At 40.8% G+C, this 21,455-nt stretch overlaps 1 protein-coding gene across 3 annotated transcripts; it reads left to right on the top strand.

Annotated features, from left to right (window-relative positions):
- The first annotated feature begins 7,358 nt into the window (after positions 1-7,358).
- On the top strand, positions 7,359-19,851 carry lingo4b (leucine rich repeat and Ig domain containing 4b). Of its 3 annotated transcripts, none has more exons than XM_080425458.1 (3): positions 7,359-7,443; positions 15,861-15,958; positions 16,710-19,851. In XM_080425458.1, the coding sequence occupies exon 3, from the start codon at positions 16,722-16,724 to the stop codon at positions 18,519-18,521; it is 1,800 nt and encodes a 599-aa protein (XP_080281584.1). In that variant the 5' UTR covers positions 7,359-7,443; positions 15,861-15,958; positions 16,710-16,721; the 3' UTR covers positions 18,522-19,851. The 3 variants fall into 3 exon arrangements, with proteins under 3 accessions (XP_080281584.1, XP_080281582.1, XP_080281583.1); XM_080425456.1 differs by lacking the exon at positions 7,359-7,443 and adding an exon at positions 12,548-12,815; XM_080425457.1 differs by lacking the exon at positions 7,359-7,443 and adding an exon at positions 12,548-12,819.
- Positions 19,852-21,455: the final 1,604 nt, after the last annotated feature.

Below are 21,455 nucleotides of genomic sequence, written 5' to 3'. Positions count from 1 at the left end.
ACCAACACACCAAACAATAATCCCTTTGCAGTATTTATGGCTAGACAACCACCTACCCCCAAGCAGCCGGTCAATGGCAGTCCTCACTTCTCATCTATACCAACTGGCCATTATTGGCAGGTGTTATAAATGGAGAAGTGCATAAGGAAGTATTCACACACACACGCACACGCACACGCACACGCACACGCACACGCACACGCACACGCACACGCACACGACACACACACACACACACACACACACACACACACACACACACACACACACACACACACACACACACACAATCACAATCACAATCACAAACATATTGGATTGTTTTGTGAGGAAACAAACGTTAAAACATTTATGTCACATTCTGTACAGTAGGTCTATACGTGGATGCAGTGGAGTTTACTGTAACAGTTTATTAGTCTGCTATTGTGTCTGTCTGCAGACCATTCTATTTCATTTGATATTGAATGAAAAACATTTAGATCCACATTTGTCCGTCTATGGTAACAGCTATGATATAATTACCGATATCTGCAAAAAAACTAAAACAAAACAGAAAACTCAAATACAACTTTATGTCTTTAGTGACATGCAGGCTACTTTCTTGTTTGTGTTACTGTGTTACTTTTAGGAATTTAATAGTCTCACCATGGGTGCAAAGATCAAGCATTGTAATAATTGAGAATTGGCTCCAATTCCCTATATTAATTTCACAGACTGTCCCTCCAGGGACAAAATCTAATTAAGGCCTTCTGGAGTTTGCCAAGACTATGTTCTCCCAAAGCACTGACGTATGCAGCATTAAATGTAGATTGCAACTTTACTTTGGCCTTTGTATTCATTTCTAAGCAACAGTCTGATGAACTGACTGTGACCATGTCAGGTCTCCTTTGTGTTCTCTAAATATTAAAGCTGCAAGACAGAACTTGTTTTAATGAATAAAACAGTTAAATCAACTACACTCACTATAATTGTAGTGGTTGGAGCTGGTCACTTTACTGTTCCATTGAAAAGAGCAGTACTGGTGGACAAGTGGTCCATCTTGGAAGTACGGTAGACTTTTGGTCTCTCACATGGGAGACCCACGTTCAAATCCCGGTAGGATAGGAGAGTTATGGATTGCAGCTTACACCACTTAAACCTTATACTTGGTTGACCTGAGTCCCTCTAGGCTCTATACTGTTTTTGCTCTACATTAAATATCTTCGCTGAAAACAGCCGATCTAAAAGCTCATAATGTGTCGCAAAGAAACGTGTTGTGAGCTTGTAGATCTTCTATTTTCTGCGAAGGTTTCCCTCAAAATACGGATGCTGGGGTTTAAGTGGTTTGTGCATTAAATACATCCTCCCATTTGTAATGGATAGATTACAAAACCTTACACAAAAGCTGTATCAAAATGTAATTAGCAGATTGTTGTGAGACTTGCGGAACACATTGATGCTCCTAGGAGGATGAACCCTAATCATTTGAGTGACCACATGACATTTCCTTTAGCACTAGCCATAATGCCAACTTCTTCTTACACAATATACAGTATCTCATCATTTAAAAGTCAACCTTTCAGGAAGAAAACCTCTCTGAATTAGCACAGGAATGACCCTGGCAGCATATCAATGGTCCAGGACCAGGTGATGGTGACGAAAGGGAACTTGGAAAGCACAGAAAAAACGTTTTTTTTTTTAAAACGTAAGACTCAGCCATAGATTATATACTGTATATGTGTACCATACATGACACTGCAAGTGCTGTCATCAGTATTTTAAGTATATATTTGTCTATTCAGCAACAACTGAACAGTGATGGCGAAGACAGGGAACTTGGAAAGACACTTTCAGACAAACCAAAAACCATTGACTAGATTTTTCCAGCCGAAGGCGAACTGAGAAAAAGAAAGAAAGAAATAAATTAAACTGGATGAAGTGCTATCATCAGTATTTTGAAAGTCCCCTGAATCATTTTTGCATTGTTGTTTGATGTGTCTAATACCATTTTCATAATTGATCTTGCCTTTATTATATTAAACTATTGACTTTTACTATTAGTTTTGTAAATTAAATGATTGACTTATTTGTTTGCATTAGTTGAATTAGCAGCCTATAAGACATAAAAGTGGTGGTGATTTTAACTGTCTGGTTAATGGAGATAGTAGATCGCCAAAAGGATTGCCCACCCATGTTCTAGACTCTAGAGAAGGTCCAGGGGTCATGGGCAACGAGAATGAACAGCCAACACCATGGGGCCATTACAACCTCCTTGAATGAGCCTTTGCTTGGGGCCCCAGGTAGTTGCCTACTTTGACTGTTCATAAAATGTAGGGTCATTTTGGTTCAGCTTTTGAAATTCAGGGCCAGGCTTTGAAACAGTGGGTCTCAGTTGGCCCAATTTTCTAGAGACCAACTGCCTTCTAGTCACTCTAGTGGGTGTTTTTCACTCAATGGCACTCACACACAGAGAGATAAAAGACTGCTGAAATTCTCTTTGACACATTCCCAACTGGATGAATAGAACAATTTTGTCTGGCACATTTGGACACCTGTGACGGCAAAATTGCCTGCAGAGTGCACAGTCATCACAAATCAGTATGCGAGTGTGTTATGCATTTTTGATCAATTCTATTGAGACAGATTGCTGGGTATACAGGCTATAGAAAAAAGGATTGTGACAACAAGGCCTCCCAGGCAGCCGGCCCACAATTAACAGGTCTATTTGTTGTTAAACTTAACCTCCTGCACCTGGCTCTGTATCAAACAAAGCCTTCCCCCTTGTGTCTGTCAGGAGAAGCATCTCTTGTTGGCAGATGCTCAATGCTTCGGGGAAGACAGGCAGTGCAAGGCTGGCCGGCTCCAATCAGTGAACCACAGGCAAAGCAGATGAAGATTAATTAAAATGGAACGCGAGGTTGATCCCCAATCTAGAGTTTCCCAGCAGGAGCCAAGATGTAACCTTCTAACCATCCTGAAATCCTGATCAAATAATACATAAACAATCTCATGTATACGTCTGAAAACTACTCTTTAACCCTATTGAATCCTGTGTGTGTGTGTGTGTGTGTGTGTGTGTGTGTGTGTGTGTGTGTGTGTGTGTGTGTGTGTGTGTGTGTGTGTGTGTGTGTGTGTGTGTGTGTGTGTGTGTGTGTGTGTGTGTGTGTGTGTGTGTGTGTGTGTGTGTGTGTGTGTGTGTGTGTGTGTGTGTGTGTGTGTGTGTGTGTGTGTACAACTCATACACACACAAAGCTTAAAGCTGTCTGACACAGTGACATCAAAATACATGTCTCTCCCTATTCTTGACAACAAACTGACGGGTGACAAAAATTCATCAAAAATGATCAAGAAAGTCAATCAAAGAACAAGATTTTTGGGTAGGATTTCCTCTTTTGTGAACATAAGTGCTCTCAAGACTCTACCTGGAGGCCTCATTCAATTCCATTTTGTATACTTGCACCTCTTGGTTCTCCAACATCTCAATGTCACTAAAAACTCATCTTCAGACCTCCCAAAACAAACTGATACGACTACTTCTCGGCCCACCTAATTCCAAGTTAACACACTTTGCTAGTTTGGCTCAGGGTTAAGCAAATATTAATGGGATTGGGATTTAAGATAGTCAAAGGGACAGTGCCACTCAGTACTCTCATACCTGTCTAACTACTTCTCCAAAGTGAGTGACACCCACAGATGACATAAAGTATTCAATAAAAAATCTATCAAAATGGCAAGGCAGTATAGTTGCATCATGGCTTCAGCCGAAGGGATGAGCTGATTGGCATAATGTAGATTGCATATGTCAAATGCACAATATAATTATATAATTATTTACACACACATACCTTGTATTTTTGACATTTATTTGCCCTGGGTGAGATGACTTATATAGGGATTATAAGGCAGCTGATCAATCAGCAAAAGCTAAAGGCATATTTAGATTCTGAAAATAGGCTGTCAATTGATAAACATGAATACAGCTGCTGGTGTATTAAAATTCACAGCTGAGGAAACACAGAAGTTTATCTTGTTGCAAAGGAACACCTCAGGTCCACAGAATGGAATCCAACCACTTTGACAGTCCACAGAATGGCTGCGTAATGACAGGGCAGCCAGCCAGCAGCACCTGCAGCCAGCAGAATGAGCAGTCAGCAGCATCTGAAGGAGACAGGTCGACAACCTGACACAGTGGTGTTAGGAGAACAACCTCTCTCTCAGCGTCAACAAGACCAAGGAGCTGATCGTGGACTACAGGAAGAGAGGAGAGAGGCTGGACCCCATCTACATCAATTGTTCTGCAGTATTCTGCAGTAACCCTATCGCCAGAGGAAAACGTTGTCATTGAACGTTTCTCCAGAAACGTTTAATGACAACGTTTCTGGACCACAAAAACGTTAAATTTTTACATTTTCGTTGCATTTCAACGTTTTGGTTTAGGGGTTAGGTTTAGGGTTAGGGTTAGGGTTAGGGTTAGGGTTAGGGTTAAGGTTAGATTTAGGGTTAGACCCTACATGGTTCTCATCTGCGCACCACGTTCACATGCAACGTTTTTGGGATAACATTTTTTCTCACTGTACGTTTCTGCAAAACGTACTATGACAACGTTTTCTCTGCCTGGGATGAGCACACTGTCTATGTGTTACAAAAGTCACAGCAAAACATCGTTCACCTCAGGCTAGATCCTACATGCCTTCTATAGAGGCAGCACTGAGAAAATTCTGATCGCATGCATCACCGCCGTGGGAACTGCACTGCCCTCAACCGCAAAGCACTGCAGAGGGTCAAGTGGACAGCCCCAAGAGCATCAGTGGATGTGAGCTTCCTTCCATCCAGGACATATGGTGTATACTGTATGTCAGCCGTTGTGTCAGTAACGCAGGACCCTAACCACCCTATTCATGGACTGTTTCAGCTGCTACCATCTGGCCCGGACCATAGGCTGAGCTATTTTCACCGGGCCCAAGGGTTCAAACTTTTAATCCCTATCTGAGTGCATCAAATTCAGATTTTGCATACAGTTGAAACAAAAAAAACAGGATTGGGATCACTTTGATATCCAATCAGATCAGAAAATCTAATCCAAGCTTTAATCAGGAACAAATCTCTGAACCGGTAGTTCAAAACAAAAACATTTATTGGGATTGAGATCATAGGATAAATATTTATATTTTTTATGTTTTCTTTGACATGCTTCTTTAATGTTAGATTATCCCTGTCCCCCTCCTCCTTTTTTAAGCATGTGTTGTGTACTTGTGGAAAATACGATTCATCATTACGGGTGAACCAGCTGTCCCTATTCTGGGCACTATACCAAAAAGCGCCCTTCGGGCGTTTGGGACCTTCTTACCTGAATGTTCCCCCTGTACATCCCCCACCGCCCCATCCTCCATACAGAGTAGTTCCTATCTATGAAAGCCCCCCAACATCCCCACACACCCGCCACAACAACCCACACAACCCATACCCCCAAATAGTATTTTCTTCTTGTCTTTGTTTATAAACAAGGCTATGGTCCACACACACACACACACACACACACACACACACACACACACACACACACACACACACACACACACACACACACACACACACACACACACACACACACACACACATATAACCCTGATGACCAAAAGCCTAATATCTCCCCCAGCCAAGGGGAATTCCCCTTTTCGCTAGTGTTGGCTTTCAAGGCGGGAGACCCGGGTTCATATCCCGGGCGTTACATCATTTAAATATATGTATATATATATATATATATATATATATATATGTATATATATATATATATATATCCTATCTTGTAAGAACTTGTGATAAGCTTATCACCCTCTCCGTCCTTTTATGACCCCCTCACCGAGGACACATCTGTGTGCAGTATTATATATAGATTTTTATGCTGATTGTATGGTCGAACGTGAAGAATTTTCTGGGTTTACAAGATATTTAAGGTAGATCTATTTTTAGTTTCCCCTGTAGCCTAAATCTTTGGCAGTGATGAATCAGCACAGGTGCTGTGGCTGCAGTGTGTGTGTGTGTGTGTGTGTGTGTGTGTGTGTGTGTGTGTGTGTGTGTGTGTGTGTGTGTGTGTGTGTGTCAGAGAGAGAGAGAGAGAGAGAGAGAGAGAGAGAGCATATAGCCTACAGAGAGTAGGCTACTGTGTGCTTATTTATACTGTACTTACTGTATATATGTGTGCATGTGGTGGAGGGGTGAGGGAGATACGTGTGTGATGCGTGCGTGCTTGCGTGCGTGCGTGTGTGTGGGAGATTTGGCTGACCCATGCATTTTCCTTCCCTCCATAATATAGGTGATAGTAATGTGCTGACCTGGACACATGCCAGCGCTCTGAGTCAATCGGATTTAAGGGAAGAAAAATAATCACAAATCCCGTCAGAGCTTATAGTTTGGTCATTGCCAGTCTTTTGCCACCACATTGCGCGTCTGTAGCGATGTGGATGTTGTCAACAGTTTCTTTGTTATTATGGCTCTTCGACCAAACCACCCTCTCGTGTGGATGGACCATCGGACGGTGTTATAAATCAATGGAGTTTTCTCACTTGTTCAGTTGACATGCGGTAAAGCACTCCGGACGCAGTGTTGCCATGTCTGCTTGTTATAAGAGACTTTGGGTTTGTTTTTCTGTAAAGTTGCTTAGTTGCGGGTTGCGTTTTTTTGGCTTGTTTCTAAAGTGTAGGCTAGTTGCTTTCGGCTTATTTCCTAATGTTGCCCCCAAATTAATATGTATTTGTAGTTGACTCAACCTTCTGAAAATATTTTGTGCCAGAGACCCCCATATAGCCTACAAGATTTTTTGGATTTGAAAATATTCCTACATTTTCATTTTTTTCAATATTTTTCTTTGGAAATAGCAGATCTATAAGCTCACAGCGCACAACGTGAGCTTGTAGATCTGCTATTTTTATAATAGCCAATAGGGTTAGAGAAATAGAGACTGAGTCTAACCCAAGAATCCACATGAGCACAGCTTGTGCTCATGTGGATTCTTTTGGGCATGTTTTCCTAGACATGGTTGCTTATTTCTCTCACACAATCTGGCAACAGTAGTTGACATGCGGTAAAGCAGCAGTCCGGACGCTGTGTAAACAGATCATGTGTGTGGATGGACCAGCATCAGCACCACCACGGATCCAGAAGGAAGGCGGGCTTTCTGAAGCATCAAGAGAATAAAGATATAAGTCGACCTAAATTATTTCACGATCGTAATTATTCTGAAACTCCCCGAGGTTCATGCAGTGGCAAGAAATTAATGAAGAAAAGGAGGGCGAATTAAATTGAGAGTCTTCAGGCAGATGTTTCCAAGTCTTGCGCGAAACAGTCAGAAACAGACGCGGGAAATCCTGTCAAGATCATTGTGTGGGGCTGAAAGGGATACACGTTATAGTTATTATATAGCATCTGATTCTGCAGTAACCTATACATTCATGCACCTTCAAACTGGTAAGTTGAATTATTTCTGAAATGTGTTGTTGTCAGTGGTGGAAAAAAGTAGCCTACTCACATTTTTTACTTAAGTAAAAGTATCAATACTGCAATTTAGAAATACTCTGTTACAAGTAGAAGTCCCGTATTCAAAATTTACTTGAATAAAAGTTCAAAAGTATTGGTATCAAAATGTACTAAGAGTAGGCCTACCAAAAGTAGAAAGTACGTTATGCACAAGCCTAACACAAAATGTATGAAAGTGTGACTCATTGTGAGCTTGTAGATCTGCTATTTTCAAATGGCTGAAATGTATATAGGGCTCAAGTGGTTATTGTATGTTTTGTAAGAATAATCTAAATCTTCAAAATAACTAGTAGGTCTATCTAAAGTTTTCAAATAATTGTAGTGGAGTAAAAGTACCTCTGAGATGTAGAAGTGGAGTAGAAGTACTGAAAATTGGACTCCAGTATAAAAAATACCTCAAAATTGTTACAGTACTTGAGTACATGTACTTAGTTACTTTACACCACTGATTATTCATTTCTGAAATGTGTTGTTTACTTCTTAGTCCTAAACGCCGCCTATTAGGCTGTCAGTCTGTTGAGCAGAAAATCACAATGAATTTTCATTTTCGCTCCACTAGCTACTATTTTAAGCTCAGACAGTTGGACATACAGGTTTTGAATATTTTATTTGACCTGTTTATGGTGACAGTAGCCTAATTGAAGAGCCATCTTTAGTGATCTTCCCGTTCTTATATCTATGTTTAAAGAGCCAGCACACTATTTAGATTTTCTTAATGAACTGGATGTATGCACAAATCCGTTATTTCAGTCAAATCAAATGCATGGTGTGAAATTACTGCTGTAAAATCTATATTCAGCAACTATTATTGAGTGTGGCACTATAGGCTACACGTGAATTGACTGTGTGAAATAACTTTGATAGCTACCCTTAAAGTGGACGTGAAGTCAATTTGTTTGTAGCCTATAGTGCATTTTACGATTAGCCTATAACTAGATTGATGGTGCATCCTCTTTTTCCCCTTGGGTGCTGGTATTAGGATCGCCAACAGTGTTGTATTTTCAGCCTATGTTGTTCTCAAGCTGGATATGTTGCTTTCAGTTATTGAACCTAAACATTACATTTGTTAACTTGGCTAATGGTAGATTATTTTGAATATTTTTGTCTCACCTGCAGTCTGATAAGTTACAGGAGTAACAGTTTAGTCACAGTGGAGAGGTAAACTCTCCCCTGAGACAGGCAGTCAGTCTTCTCTTCCTGTCATAATGAGGAAAGATATCATAATGGTGAAGTATGGCTGCGGAGCCACATCCACATCAAGAGAGTGCCAAGGATTTGATGCTTGGGACTCTGCCAAATAGGCAATTTAATCAGAGGACATTTTGTGCTCAGGAAGTATGTCCGTCTCCTTGTTAGGGAACGATTTATCTGGAATTGTTGTAATAGTTGGCCAGACCAGACCGGAATTGATTATAATCAGATGAATATATCTTCTATCACTGTGTTTTGTTTGGTCACAGCGGCAGTCAGATACGATTTTAAAGCACATTCTATATCATAATTATACAATTTCCAGGAGGCAAGACTGCCTGCAGAGTCACTGTCCCATTAGGGGAAAAAAATAAGAGAATGTCCTCTGACAATGTTACTGCAGCTTCGACTTCACTACCGCAACCTTTAATAACAGGCATATAGCTGAAGAGCACTGAAGATATCTGTGAAGCACTGAGTTTGGAATAACACACACATGCTCATCAAATTATTTATTTTTTATTATATAACCATTGCAGGCAAAACAATTAAGAACAAATTCTTATTCAGAATTCAGGCAAGGCCTTTTGACGGAGAGTCTGTGTTTTTATTTGCATTTAAAAGGCAATAAGATTAGCATCAATTTAAAACCTTGATATTTTTTTCCCTCTTTACACCAAAAGGGCAGCACTCTCAATTTTCACACCAGTGCTGCCCCGGGTCAACTGTCTCAAAGGGCAGCATTTTTTGTTTGTTTTCTGCTCATTTCTACACCCATTTGGAGGGATAAAGACAGTCTATACAGGACAGAATATGTGCCTGCAGCATGTTGCCTGCTGCATACAAAAGGAATATCCAGGCCACATAGTCATTTGAAGTTCACCATCCATATGTTTTCATGTAGATGAATAAAGAGATAATATGTTCTGTACCAGTGGGGTATGAAACCTTGAGTTAAGAATTTAATGCCACTGGCCTGTGGCTTATATCAATAATACAGGCTTTATGCTATACAAAGATGTCATGCTACAGAGTTGAGTCTTTAATGCTGTGGTTCTCAAATGTTCTCAGAAGAGAAAGAAAAACAAAAATCAAAGGCAGCGCCAAACAGAAAGGTCTTTAGTTGTGTTTGCGAGGGTTCAGGTGGCCTCTTTCTTTGCCAAATTTGTTTTTATTCATGTAAAATATCCAAATACCACATTTTGAGATACATTATCATTTCAATAGATTTTCCGCATTTTGCACCAAAACTGATTGTAGATCGGACAGGATTAAGTGGGATGAGTCTCAGGGGCAATCTTACATTTTCAAAGGTCAAACTTCTTACACTGCTCCAAAAAGAAAGCACACACCAAAAGATAGCCAATGGGAAACGCATACAAAAACACTGTAATGTATCATTTAAAACATTATAATTATACAAAGTGTATTAGCAATTTGTCACTCCATGTATCCCTGTCAGATACAGACATACAGAAGGCTACATGGTGTTAATTCTTCCAGTGGGATCAGAAAGCAGGTGGAGCCAGGAATGGTGATCCTGGTGCAGCTAGGGTTTCGGTGTCTTGCTAAAACACTCTTTTGACAGGGATGGACACATTAGTGGTGTTGGCAGTGGCACAGCACTCCAAATGATTTGTCGGTCCCCTTTAGCCTTTGCACTATTATAGCTGGCTGGCTCAATTGGAATCAAGGTGGGATTGTGGACTGGCCCCATCAGATTAGCAGGTAGGCCGGTAAGTGTGCCAAAGAGAAACCCACCCCCCCACCTGTCCAATAGTGTGAGAGGATTAAGTAGTTGATCGCTTTTCAGGGAAAAAGCAAGCCATGACAAACTAGAGTGATTTGTCTTTAGTTTTTTCTTTGTTCTGAGGAGGTCAACCAAATTGTTTTCCCCCTTAACCTGCATCAGAAGAATGCGACTAAAGGGGCGAAATAATAGAAAATTGATGCTGTTTTATTTTCTTTCTTTCTTTTAATTTAAAGTTTCCTTACAGCACAAACCCATGATCATTGTTTGCCCTGTGTCACAAACCCTCTAAATATTAATAAGCTGCTGCCCCGGTCTTGTTGCTGTCTGAGTCTGTTTTAAATGAAATTAGGAGTTGGGTGTACATTTTTTATAAACTGCCTGAGCCAATTAAAGGCAGAGCATCTTGCTTTCTATCAGTCACCTCTTGTTTGAAACCAATTGACCTTCTTCATGTGCTCTCAACCCATCAATGCCGTTAGCTGAAACAACCTAATTTGTCATGTCACGTTGTGGCTGCACAGATTCCCTCCTCTCATTTATTTGTGCTATTATTAATATTGCAGACAGTGTATTTTGTGCGAACGTGTCTTCGGTCTCACCCTTGGAACACCACTTTCATTTCTCTGTAGTAATACTGGCTTGAATGGGTTGTCATGGTGACCCACTTCTGTCACTGCCTGCCAATACAAACAACATTTGTAAATTATTTTGCATCAATCTTTCTCTCTATTAGTACAGTATGTCACCCTGTCTCTCCATCATTTGGTCTGCTGCTCTGCTGTCTTTGTCTTTCTCTCATCTGTCTCCCCCTCTGTCTTTCTCCCGTCTCCCACGCTCCCTCTCATACAAGCAGACTCTATAATAGACACATGTGGACAAAAGCACACAGACCAGCACAGATAACCAGGCACACAGACATTTGCACCCAACATTGACAATATATAGGCTCCACAGTAAATTGGCAACAATGTCTCAAAAGCCTGAGCTTTTGAAAAGGAAACTTTTCAAATATGCAAAAACCCACAGAGGCACAAAAGTAATATAATCATATTTGTCACAGACATGAGTTTGAAGCCAGACAGACATATGCGCCTCTTTATCTTTACCATGCATGCCAAATTAAAATATGAAATCAAACAAACGCACCCCTACAGTTTCGTATTAGTATTCATTGACCTACATTACATTTATGGGACTTTTTGAAAATTTGGTGAGAAAAGGCTTATGCAACTTTCCTGTTGTAACCCAGGATTGAATTGAACCCCGGTCTCCTGCGCAAGTGCTGAATGTTTTACCATTGAGCTAATAGAGGCTGCCTGTTTGCTCAGGGGATACATTTAATCACCAGAAACAGGATTGTGTCAAATGTCATGTCTCACCTAGACACAGGATCTAAATGTCTCAATAGAAGAGCAGGGAGACCAAATACAACCACCCCAATTGTATAAGTTATATTGTATTAACATACTCTACCATACAGATTGGACAACATTAAATCTCATATATAAAAACCAGTTAAAGAGGGCCTTTAAAGTAGTTTTTGAGCCCTCGTCCGACGTCCCACGTTCCCTGGCATTGCTCAATGGGGCAAGATGCACACACATTTTAAGAGCTCTGTTGTTTTCTTGTTGCCTGGCACTCAGCTGTTCTGCCCACCTTTTAAACATGCTAGTTGCACACTTGAGCATGACTCTGGGGCTACCATACAGCAGCAGGTGCCAGGAAATTGTCTTTCACTCACACACATACACACGCTCACGTACACGCACGCACGCACACACACACACACACACGCGCGCGCGCGCGCACACACGCATGCACGCACACATATTCAGAGACCCATTTAGAAAACAGAAGCATGACAACCAGCATGCACTCACACACACAACTCAAATTCATACTCACACATAGAGTATGCAACCATATCTTTCTCTCTCTCCCCTGTCTCTCCACCCCCTCTCTCCCCTCTCTCTCTCACCTACGGTACAGAGATACAGCGACCCTAACACATACAGTCACACACATTGTGTGATCTCGATTGTTGTTTTGTTCTCCGCTGTTGTTCTGTTCCAGCTGCCTTCATTTCGGGATTTGAGCCAAGGTCTTTTCTTTCACACCACCACAGACTAAAAATAGTACTTAGACAAGTGGCAGAAAGTACAGCAAGGCATTCACTGAGCATTCTCTGTCATATGTGGTGGCGTGCAAATTTTCCTACTAGGGAGGGACGTCCATTTGAAAGAGCAAATTCAGTTGGAATTAAAAGACTTACACGCTTTCAGCCCATCCGAAGTCACCTCCACCATAAGACGTGACACACCTGTGGTATTACGATGGAACTGTTCATCTGAAGTTGTCAGTAAGTTTGCTCTGTCTGACAAGTTGTGTGACGTGTTGTGTGTCCCAACATGGAAGAATGGAATCTTGAGGAATGTCAGATTAATCTTAAAAGCTTAGAGCTCAGAGCAATCTCATTTCAACGCAGCTGTAATGGAGCCATTACAGAAGTGAAAAGAACCAAAGTTAATTTGGGAATCACTGCATTGTTTATTTCTTTGCAGTTGACTGTTAGGTTGCTGTGCGTCATTCACTTTAGCAACATAATGAATGTGATGAGCTCATAGTCACTTTGGTCAGTGTGATGAACACTAAAAACAGCAATAGGGGAATCTGCAGCTGTGTGCACTCTGTAAAATCCATGGCAGTTTATTGATTTATTGATGTATCGTGTACACATTTCTAACATGTGCTATCTACAACTTGACCATAATATGAAAACTGGTCTTTATTCCAAAATATGTTTTTTTTACTGCTGGGTAAATAAATTAAGCAAGTTCTTGGTGGGTTCAGATCATGTGTGATGAGCATTTACCATAGTTTTTGTTACTTTCTTTCTTTATTAACTGAACGATCAATAGATGAGTCGATTATGAAAATATTAGTATTACGATTGTCCGGGTGAAGGTTATTTCCCGTTTGACTTTGATATTGCTTGTGTTTGACATTGTAAGGGTTTATGAGATAAGAGCTAAAGCAGGAGTTATGCAAAAGGTTTACCGTCACTTAAACTATCATGTTATCGGTCAAGTGGACCCTATGTGGCGAGGTTAGCCATGCTGTAGCAAATTAAATAAATCCAATCCGACAAGATCCAATCCACTGGTAAGGCCACAAAATAAGACAGTATAGCTTCAAGGACAACATTCTTAAATCTTGGCCCGGGACAGCTCAATCCATACTGTATGACAAATCACTCCAAAAACCATAAAGCATGAGAATTCAAGACTATGTCATCAGTTATTAAGTCTGAAGCTGAGAATTAATTTAGAAAGATGCTGAAGGTGACTGGGGAAAGGAGGGTGTATTTTCTTGTACAGGCTGACTGGTAACACCATTATAGAACAAAGGTCATTTGGTAGTAAAATTTTAAAGACGCATAGTGGTCACTAAATCAGTCTGGTATTGGATTGTCTATAGAGTGCCTCCTGAAGCTATGCTTTTAAACATCACAAATGTGAGTAGGGTGTGTAATGGCTTTGGGAGAGTTGTTTCTGTTCACAGATAGGGCTATTTCAGACCATGCCATGGGCAATGAGTGCTATTCCCCTTTATATTCTTGATGGTGTCACTAATAGAAGTGCAAGGCGGATATATGTAATAGAAAATAGTTAGTGTAATTAACTGGTAACACAGTACACCATGTGACTAGTATTCACAGAGGGTGAGAAATACATTTTCCAAGTTCACTTATTCACTCACTTTCTAATTTGACAGACAGGGTCAGCTCTTGCAGTGACTCCAGGGTCATGATCCTTGGCTAAGATGTATCTAGATGGTGTATCGCAGAGCCAGGAGGATTTCTTGTCCCAGTCAGTGTGCTTGGGATGGGGGTGGGGTGAGGGGTGCACAAGGACTGAGAGCCCGGCCTCAATCAGACACCCACCAGCCGGCGACATCGCACACCTGCCAGTCTCTGTCTTTCACTAGATGGCAGTGGGATCAACACTTTTAAATTGTGCAAGTTCCTCCATCCTCAGGACTATGTGCGCGGTAAATCTGGCGTGAGAGTGACACAAGTGGTTCTACGCATTTCAAAACAAATGCGAGAGACAAAGATCTGGCACTGCTGTCAATTTAGCCATTCAGATGGAGAGGATGCACTGAGGTTGAGTGAGACGTATAAATATAAACTAGCCTTTAGAAAGTCTCTGATTGTGGACTGTGAGAGACTACGACAGTGGCAGGTTTGAATGGCCTTGAATTTCTTTGTAATGACTGCATGTCGTAGTTAATAGCTCCTTTACGCTCATGTTTATTTTTTAGCAAATAGTAAAATATTTGTATACTGTTGCTTTCAGTGTAAACCTTAACAAGACAAAACCCATGTATGCACAAACATACCTGGACTGGCAATACAAATTATTCAGATTCTGTTTTACTTTGCTACATTCGCAGCATGAGATAATATAACACATAGCAGGCTGAGAGTTTGTGAGTTACTCCTTGTTGCTCTGGACATGGTTTTAAAGACAATGTATCAATTACAGTAAATATTGTCCCAGCATTTAAGTGGAACAGTGGCAGTGCATGAGCAAGAAATAATATAGTAAAATATTATCTGCTTTGATGTGTTCAATTTTGATTTGTCAGTTTATGACTCAAGTCTTTGCCCATTGATTTGTTTTTGAGTGCTTGTGAGTATTTTCCCTAATTAAGATATAATAATATTGATTTTCCCAATTGACATGGCTATTGGCATCATTCTCACAAGTTGAAAACTTTCTACACTTTGTTGCAAGGATCCAGTTATTATAAGTGTTATAATTAGATTTAATGTCCTTCAAAAAAAATGCTCATTTCAAATCAAACGCTTCCTATTCCCAAGGTGTACTCCACCTGCCTTGTCTAATCATTGACCCGGATTCCTGTTGGTTTGCTTAAAACCAGATGCCCTCAGGTGCCTCGTGCACGTTTATAAGCTGGATGTACTAATGAGTGCTTTTAGAGTACAGAAGAGCTTACAGTATGTGGTCTTTGATATGGTTTATTAATTTATTTCTCTAGTGTTTCAGCCTGAAACATAGATGTGAGGATAGAACTTGCTGAGTGAAAAGGATGTGGAGAGGAAGCATTCTTTCATAATCAGTTATGTTAGGATTTCATTGCCTGCATTAAAGAGATTTTAATGCAGGCAATTTCAACTGCTTACTGAGCCTGAAAGTCAAAATATACGCAACGACTCAGGCTTATAAATCCACTGCAAGAAAGACTTACAGTAGTGTACAGAGTCAGACTGCATTTTGGAGTTTTACCTCAAAATGTTGTAGACTCTAGACTATAAAACACTATTCATGCATTTTTAATGTTGCTTCAAGATTCTCTTCTCTCTCCTCTCTCTCAACAGGCCATTCTCAAGGACAACATACATCTCTACAGAAGACTTCAGCCTAATTCCATTTTACCACCACTGGTTATGAAAATCTGCACCCCAACATTCAAACGGTATGTTTTAATATACATATTTTAACAAACTACATGCAATAATATAATAATAATAATAATAATAATAAGGGTAATAATAATAATAATAATAATAATAATAATAATAATAATAATAAGTGTAATAATAATAATAATAATAATAAGGGTAATAATAATAATAATAATAATAATAATAATAATAATAATAACTAGAAAATGTGCTCCTCTGAGCACAGGTCTCCGCCAGTACTGTTCCTGATTAATCCTGTCTTACCTATTTATATTACATATTGTCACTTGACCAATGTTAGCTTGACCAATGTTACCTCACTTCAAAAACATCAGTGGCTTTTTGAAGTGATACACCTATTTATAGGATTTTATTTCGTCATGCGTCTCGCTAGCCAATCAAAAGCATTGGTGACAACATATTGTCACGTGTCACGTGAAGCTTGACCAATGTTAGCTTGGCTGGGGGGGGACACACACAGCGGGACGGGAACGAAAACATACTCTCCACCTCTGGCGGAGACAATAATAATAATAATAATGATAATACAATAATAATAATAATTATTATTATATACATTATTATAAAATGAATACAGATAAAAAGAGTACAGGCATGCTGCATCTGGCTTTAGATTCATTTTATTTTATCCCATATTTTGAAGATGCCCGACAAAATTTTACTGCATACAATTGATATCACCAATACCACTGCATGAATTGTCAAAAACATTACCACCTCTGACTATGTCTCCCTTTTCAGCCAGGAGACAAGATGTTTGTGGAGTCTGTTGTCCGATGGGGGGCCTGGAGCATCCTGCTCCACTTTGGATTGGATGTTTCTGCAGCGAGCTGTCCTATAAGGTGTGCATGTCGACCTGACACAACAGAAGTGAACTGCTCGGGAAGACATTTCACCTCAGTGCCGGAGGGCTTTTCCAGTGACACCAGGTTTTTGGACTTATCTCACAATAAACTTAAGACTCTGGGACGGCGCCAGTTCTCTGGCTTCTCGCAACTTCAAGAGTTGGACCTCAGTGATAATGTGATCTCTATGATAGAGGTGGAAGCCTTCCAGGGCCTGCAGAACCTCAGGAGTCTTTGCATTAAGAGCAACCGACTTAAAATCCTCCCGGTTGGGGTGTTTTCAGGCCTATCCAGTCTGCGCTTTCTAGATCTCAGTCAGAATGAGATTCTTGTCTTCCTGGACTTCACCTTTAGGGAATTGGTGGGCCTCCAGACGCTGGAAGCTGGGGAGAATGACTTGGTATTCATCTCCCAGCGGGCCTTTGTTGGTCTGCAGAACCTGCAGGAACTTAATCTGGATCGCAGCAATCTGACCTCCATCCCTACCGAGGCACTGTCACAGCTCCAGAGCCTGGCGACTTTACGCATGCTACGCCTCACCATCTCAGCACTGCCCAACAATGCTTTCCGCCGGCTCCACCGCCTACAGAGCCTCCTGATCGCAAACTGGCCAATGTTAGACACTATTGCTAGCAACAGCCTGATCGGTCTCAATCTCACCTCTCTTGTCATCAGCAATTGCAACCTCAGTGTAGTTCCGTACTCTGCGCTGCGTCATCTGGTCTACCTACGCTACCTGGACCTGTCATACAACCCCATTACAATCATACAAGGTAATCTGTTGGGGGACCTGCTGAGGCTCCAGGAGCTACACTTGGCAGGGGGCAGCCTGCTACAAATAGCGCTGGGGGCCTTCAGGGGATTGGCCTATTTCCGCATGCTCAATGTATCATCCAATCAGCTAACCACCTTGGAGGAGAGTGCCTTTCACTCAGTTGGGAACCTGCAGGTTTTGAGACTGGATGGGAATCCCTTGGCGTGTGACTGCCGACTTCTTTGGGTGGTACGCAGGCGTTTGCGGCTCAACTTTGATGGGCGTCAACCTACCTGTTCATCTCCTGATATGGTGCGAGAGCGTGAATTCAGAGACTTCTCAGAGAAGGAGCTCCCAAGGCTGTTCACCTGCCGTTCAGCCCGTGTCCTTGATCACAGGCCGCAGGAAGCTAGAGTAGAAGAGGGCACCACTGTCCTGTTCTCCTGCAAGGCTGATGGTGATCCAGCCCCATCCATCACATGGACCTCAGCCCGCAAAGCTTTGCTTTCTTTGACGGGCCGAATCAGGGTTTTGCCGAATGGTACTCTAGAAGTGCGTTACGCTCAGGTTCAGGATAGCGGCACGTACCAGTGCACAGCAAGCAATGCAGCTGGCAATGACAGTCTGTTGGTCAGTCTGCAGGTGAGGGGGTTCCCACGAAACCGCACCATACCCTTCCTTACAGAAGAAGGGTCATCACACTCAACTAGTGCCAACTCCTCTGCTCAGATGGCAAAGCCATACCCATTTGATGCTAAGACATTGGTCATTGCCACCACCATGGGCTTCCTGTCCTTTCTCAGTTCTGTGGCAATCTGTTTTGTTTTCATGTTCTTCTGGAGCCAGAGCAAAGGCCAGGTCAAACACACAACAACTATTGACTTTGTTCCCCGTGCCTCCACGGGGGGAGGAGATGGAGGGGAGGGTGGCAGGTTCACCATGAAGCTGATCTAAACCCAAAATTCAATATTGACCCTACCACCTCCTGTGCTACGGAGACCCCACTGGGACACCCAAGGCCTCGGTCCTCTATTAGAAGGTTCTGGTATTTCATAGGGCAAATTAAAGCCCATTTGTTGGGCTACTGCTTGTCCTCTTCTAATTTTAGAGCTGAAATGTCTGTGCTCATTTGGCTTTGTCAACTAACTGATGAATATCTCATGAGCCTAGAATAGAAAGACAATAGGCTGTGTGTGAGGCTGCAAATCCATCCCATGTTTGTCATGCATTTAGTTTTGGTGGAGTATTATGATGAGGCAAATGTAAATACCATTTAAATGTTGTAGATCAAGCCTTTTGACAGTGTAAAAAAATATATTTTATTTTCATAGACTTTGGGAATGGCACACATGAAAACAGTTCAATTTTTATATATTTTCTTCATACTGTATGTCATCAAACATATCAGGTGTGCTTGGTTAAACATCCATGTGTGCTTGCGGCTTTATGTCTCAACCTGTCAATACAGGCCAAGCAACCATTTGATCTTTGACCCGAAAGTTGCTATTTATGCTTACCCACAGGGGATCATTTCAGAGACTGTCAGCTCAGCAATTGACCATATACACATGGCGGCCATTTTGGTCTTACGTCATACTCGGTCGGTGGGAACCCCCACAGCATCGTTTTCCCACCCAAGTATGATATGAGAGCAAATGGCTGCCTCTAATGCAAACACACTTGGAAATGCCTATTTTCGACCTTTGCTGTACATGACAGGAATATTACTTTGTGTTCTGCATACAATTTAGGAAAACCTAAAAATATTGTAGTGCCATTTTGTTGATGGTATACTGTATAATACTATGTATATAAGAATGTATCCCAATGTCATTTCACACTTTATGCAATAATTTTTCAGGTCCAGATTGGATCACCTTTAAATTATTTTTTTTATCTGATTTTGTCAGGTGATTGAGGAGAATCCTTGTTACTTTAAACGTCACTATGATCATTTTTTTACATTCATGTAATCTCACATTTAATGTAGTTTTTACCCACAGTCATAGAACACAACAACATAACAAATGTGCCTGAAGAACATTCACATGACTGAGAAAATCAGTGATAAACTACGGTAATCATTGCTGGCTTGTAAATCTGAATGATAGTATAGACCAAGGACATTTTTGTCCTCTTGGGTTTATTCCATCACTTCATCTGTTGCTGAGGATTAGTGTCACTTTTGTACCATACTGTATAAACTTACTCTGTACATACAGCACGCACAAATCAATACTTTGTTATGCCATGAAAATGGATGTAAGCTGTGTGTACGCATATATTGTGCACACATTTAACATTTTCAATTTGTTGTTTTAACTATCTTGTTTGTAAGATACACTTAAAACTTTGCATTTCAAAGTATTAAATGCCTATATTTAAACTTGTGTTGTCTCTGTGCTTTTCCTCGAGCTGTGATCGGTGATTATGAAAGAAAACAAAAAAGATTAAGTCTACCCAAAGTCAATCTCACTGTGGGTCGTTCTTGGGCTCTATTTAAAATGATTCAGCTGCTATTGTTAGATAGATGGCATTAGAACACTTTTTTCCAGAACTAAGCTAACTTAATCTCAGAGCTCTGAGGCCTGTTTCAGGTGATTAGAGCAGACAGATGACCTTGCAGTCCCAGAGAATACAATAATACTGTATATTTTACTGTTAGGCACACATGGTTTTCTTAATGATCTGATTAGATGAAATAATGCCCATTGCCCAGAGATACGTAATGGTCCCATACTCTGGAACATGTAACTTTACTGGCTCAAGCCTGAATACCAGTAGAACATTAACTAATTTATCTCCCTTACTGTTGATTTACTTTCTGCCTTAATAAAGAGTGAAACCTAGAAGATCATGTGTACCCACTCACCCGTGACCATGGCTTGATACATCTGGAGGTGTTGTATGTATGATGTATCATGAGTGTGATGGACTGATGGGCTTATGTTAACCTTTGAGCACCACTGACATTCTCTCACTGCACAGCAATATGGATTCAATGGACAGCAAATAGTTTCCCTCTCTCTCATGCAGTTTGCCCAGAATAACCCAGATTTTTTTTATAATCATGTGTAAGAGCAAAGATTTAAACCCTTTTGGATTACCTCTGCATGCCTCAATCTGTGTCTGGCGGCTGTTACCTCCCCAGGCCCAGCCTGGATCTGTTTTAATACATCTACTTCCTCTTTGGGGGAGAAGTCAAGGGTCAGATTAAAGCAGTGTTTATAAGCCAATGGTCCTGATGACTTACAAACACTCACTACTGAGAACATTATAGTCTACTCACATCTGCTGCTAGGCTATTTAAGTTCCCTATTGGCTCCAAGGTGATGGAATCAGTTACACTAAACATTCATGTTCACCTTAATTTTGCCATCATCCAAACAGAAGATCAGCACTGATACACAAGCTCCAGTCAAACTCAACAACTAAATTTGCATCCCTCAAGAGCACTAAGCAATATATTTAACCTCATTTAGTAATGATGAAGACCTCTATAGTGACATGTTTTTTCCCTCCTTTGGTCATTTGATAATTTTAGTCATTTTACAGTATTTACACTAAGTATTTCTTTATCTAACTTAACTTTCGAGTCTTAAGTTAATTTAACTTATTTTGGGGGAAAATACATTCAATGTTGAAATACTAACACATATCATGAATGTATTAAAGGCTTATGTCCAGTGTTGTCCTCGTGGGTGTCAATTCTTTATATTAGTATTCACCACCAAGGGGTGCTAAAACCTTTTAGAAAGAAGACCTAAAAGAGGTCTTCTTTCTCAATCATCATCATTAGAAAGCATAATTTCATAATTTGCGCTAAGTATCTGAAAGTATACAGAGATGATTGCATATCACATGCAATCATCTTTTGCGCTGATTTTA

Source organism: Gymnoscopelus braueri (assembly GCF_963280865.1).
Source record: "Gymnoscopelus braueri genome assembly, chromosome: 4".
Lineage (NCBI taxonomy): Eukaryota > Metazoa > Chordata > Actinopteri > Myctophiformes > Myctophidae > Gymnoscopelus > Gymnoscopelus braueri.
The sequence above is the reverse complement of the archived record's forward strand: the minus strand, read 5'-3'. Positions and strand labels throughout refer to the sequence as shown.